This window comes from Pinus tabuliformis, chromosome 9 (genome assembly GCF_031772625.1).
Source record: "Pinus tabuliformis cultivar Carrire ecotype Pingquan chromosome 9, CPIR1, whole genome shotgun sequence".
Taxonomy (NCBI): domain Eukaryota; kingdom Viridiplantae; phylum Streptophyta; class Pinopsida; order Pinales; family Pinaceae; genus Pinus; species Pinus tabuliformis.
The window spans coordinates 125732959-125737174 of record NC_142307.1 but is presented as its reverse complement, the minus strand read 5'-3'; the positions used below and the strand labels follow the sequence as shown (position 1 = coordinate 125737174).

At 39.8% G+C, this 4216-nt stretch overlaps 1 protein-coding gene across 1 annotated transcript; it reads left to right on the top strand.

Annotated features, from left to right (window-relative positions):
- Positions 1-1825: 1825 nt before the first annotated feature.
- On the top strand, positions 1826-2641 carry LOC149147412 (uncharacterized). Its single transcript, XM_089441824.1, has one exon. The coding sequence runs from the start codon at positions 1826-1828 to the stop codon at positions 2639-2641; it is 816 nt and encodes a 271-aa protein (XP_089297950.1).
- Positions 2642-4216: the final 1575 nt, after the last annotated feature.

The following is a 4216-nucleotide window of genomic DNA, read 5'->3' as shown; positions in this document are numbered from 1 at the left end:
CCCTGGCCAAGGGTTTCTGCCACAATCTCTCCCAGTTGAAGAGGTTAACTATTGTTTGGGCCAAAGAAAAATCTTAGAGGGAGGATCATATTCTCTCTTAGATTGAATTTGAATTGAAATGTCTCTTGGATGACAGTAATAGAGGTTTTACATCTTTGTATGACAAATTGCACCTCAATGAGCTCGAGAAATCAAAGGAAAAGATTCTAAAGGAGAGAGAGGAAACCTGGAGACTAAAGAGCAGAGCCCTGTGGCTACGTGCTGGGGACGACAACACAAAGTTCTTTTAGAACTATGCCAAGGGCAAAAAGGTCTCAAATACTATAGGGAACCTTCCCTTACCTGATGGAGGTGTGGCAAATACTTACAACAAATTATCTCAGCTGGGCACCTCTCACTTTCAAAACCTTTATAAATCCCCTCTTGGGACTAACTTAGTTGATATTATCCAAGTTGCCGACCATTTTCCACGTTTTGTGGATGAAGATATGGAGGCTGAGCTCACCTCACCTGTTTCGTCCGTTGAACTAGAGGGGACCCTGAAGTGGTTCAAGAAGGACAAAAGCCCTGGGCCGGATGGATGGATGGTTGAATTTTATCTGGCATTTTATGAATTATTGGGAAATGACCTGCTTCAAGTGATTGAGGAATGCAAAACTACTGGAAAATTATATGATGCCATAAACTCTACTTTCATTGCTCTTATCCCTAAGACAGATACTCCCTCATCCTTTAACGATTTTCGACCCATCTCTCTCTGCAACTGTCTATACAAGATCATTGCAAAAATTATCGCTAATAGGATCCAACCCATCCTCTCTCAGCATATTTTCCCTGAGCAATTTGCTTTCCTGGAGAATCGTTAGATCCATGAAGCCATTGGCACGGTCTAGGAAGCTATTCACTCAATTCTGTCGAAAAAACTTAAGGGCATCATATTGAAGATTGATTTGGCCAAAGCATTTGATCGTGTCAGCTGGTTATACACCAAAATGCTTCTTATGCATCTGGGCTTCCCCCACAATTTTATCATCTAGATCATGTCCTACATCACATTGGCTTCTTTCAGTGTTCTTATTAATGGATCAACATCACATTTTTTCCATGCAGAGAGGGGTCTTAGACAAGGATGTCCTCTATCTCCCCTCCTCTTCCTTATCGTCATGGAAGGTCTCAGTAGACTCCTTATCCAGGAGAAAAGGAATGGTAGACTTTTTGGGCTAAAAGTAAATGATCATTGTTACCTCACTCATCTTCTATTTGTGGATGATGTCCTCATTTTCCTCGATGGTAGCATCAGAGACTCAGCATCTTTTGCAAATTCTCTCTCTCTTTTCTCTAGGGCTATGGGTATGTTGGCTAATCAGGGGAAATCCACTATCACCCTAGCTTTAACTTCCATTCAAGAGTCTCGTTTTGCCCAACATCACTTTCCTTATAACATCCTTCCACTTGATCAGGGCTTCAAATACCTGGGTTTCTGGATCAAACCGTTGAGTCAAAAAATAGCTGATTGGATTTGGTTGGTCATCAAGCTGGAGAAAAGGTTGACTCATTGGAGCCACCATTTTTTATCTCGAGCAGGTAGATTGGTCCTCATCAAATCTGTGTTGGAGGCCACGCCTATATTCTGGATGTCTCTGGCTTGGATTCCCAGGAACATACTTTCTCGTCTTCAACAAATCTGCAACAGATACCTATGGAATGGGCACCAAGATAAGAAGATATTTGCATGAGTGAGTTGGAAAAAGATCGCATTACCAAAAAAAGGGGTGGCTGGGGTTTAAAAGACCTTAGCCATTTTTTCTAGGCCTTGGTTGCGAAAATGGGGTGGACTCTTCTCACGAGACATAATCTCTGGACCACTGTCTCTTACCACAAATACATCTGGCCTATGCAGATCATGGATTGGGTGCATCTACCTCAATGGAACAAATCAGGCATCTCCTCTGTTTGGAAAGCACTGCTACATTCCCTACCTATCATTCGCAATCATCTGGCCTGGTGGATAAACAATGGATCAAAAGCTCGCATTGGAATGGATCCCTGGTCAGGAGGGGGAGCCCGCTATATTCTTCTGAGAGAAATTATTCATCATTTAAATCAGAGGGACATATCTGTCATCGCACACATTGCTGATCATGATAACACATCCATCTTCTCCCAAGGATGGAAGTCTGCTCACTCCCTCGATATTCCCCCACAATGGCACCATACCTGGCAAGATTACATAGATGCTCTGACAGAATCCCATATCAGAATCATGGAGGGTCCTGATGAACTTATCTGGTGCATTGCTGATAATGGTATTTATTCGCCAAAAGTTGGTTACCTTGCTATCAGCATTAACAGGCAGCCAACAATCACACTTGCTTGGTGGCGAATGATTTGGAAATTAAATGCTCCCCCGAGGACCAGACTCTTTTTCTGGTGTGTGCTCAGTTACAAAGTTCCTACTGGGGACCAATTATCTCATCGTGCTTTCCATGGCCCGAGCTGGTGTGTCCTCTATAAACAGGCCTCTGAATCCACAGATCACCTCTTTTTAAAATGTGATTTCTCCAAAAGTCTCTGGGAATCCATCTCAAATTCATTACAAGTTGGTAGATCAGATGCAGAAAATGTAAATAGCGCCTGGTAAAGTCGGTGTTCTGTTCATCATGGCTCCAAACTGCCAGCCTCCCCCTACTCTTTTGCTAGTCCATTTGGCTGACGAGGAACAAAATTATTTTTGATGAAGGGGCTGCAATTGGGCCTATCATGGCTGCCAAGATCTTATCAGCCTATCATGAATTACCTGATAACAAATCTCCCACACTTCGCCGACCTCTTGCCCCGACTCCTATTGACAAAACCATCCCTTGGGCTTTTTTTGATGGGGCTGCACAGGAGCACGGTTGTGGGGGTGGTTTTATTCTGCACCTAAATGACCAACATTATTACAATGTCAAGCTGGGACTTGGAGGTGGAACTAACAATTTTGCTGAACTTATCACCCTCCGTCATCTATTGCATTTTTCCCTGGGACATGATTGCATCAATCTGCAGATATTTGGCGACTCGAAAATCATTATCAACTGGTTTAATAATGTCTCTGCCTGCCATGCACACACTCTTAGACATATTCTAGGTGAAGTGATTTTACTCAAATCTCAATTTAACAGAATCTCATGTCATCACATTTATAGGGAATATAACCAAAGCGCTGATAGGCTTTCCAAGGAGGCCTCGCTACTACCTAGAGGTCAGTGGTTGATACAGGAGTAGAATGGAGCTGAACAGTACCAATATTATCACCGACCGTACATAGATCAGGCATATTATAGGGCAGACAGACCCTAGTCTTTTTGGTTTTTGTTCATACAGTTTTTGATCTTTTCCATTGTATATATCATTGCAGTTACTATCTACAGACTTTTATTTCGCTATCGCCCTGCGTGGTGAATGTCATTGTAATTATTTCAGTTATGTTTTTATATAGACTATATTATGCTACTACCCTGCGTGGTATGAGACTAGCACTTAGCACCATTTTTTGTATAGTCATGGTGACAAAAGGATGTATTTATTTCACAGACATGGCTACAAGCCAATACTGCATATGCCTCTAGCATCTACTATATGTAATTTTTCAAATTTTAATGAAATATTACGATTTTTCTTGGGGGAATTATATATATATATATATATATATATATATATATATATAAATTAGTGATATAGTACATAATAATTAATAATAGAGTACACAAAAGTCAATTCTTGCCATTATTACACAATAAGAGGGGAGACATTTCAACCAATCATATTTGAGATAAATAGAAATAAATTTTACGACTACCTCTCATGGAAATGGTCATACGTGAATGACTTACTTAACGCAGTTGAATCCCAAAATGATATCTAAAAGAAATAAATTTTATTTAAAAATAATAAATTTAATTTCATAATGTTAAACTTTGGATAGATTTTAGAAAAATTTAATAAAAAAAAAACTAATAGCAAGTCAATGAAAAACTGAATATGTTATATCTTGCTAGCGACAGATATAATAAAGAACCAAAATAGCACCAAAATGTTATATATTTATTACTAGAAAAAGTTCACTTGCCTCTTTAAGGGAGAACTTCCAATATAGCAAATCCCCAACTACAAGTAACTTCACAAACCTTATTTTACATTTCTTGATCCTCATCTTTAGAGAGAGAAATTTCTA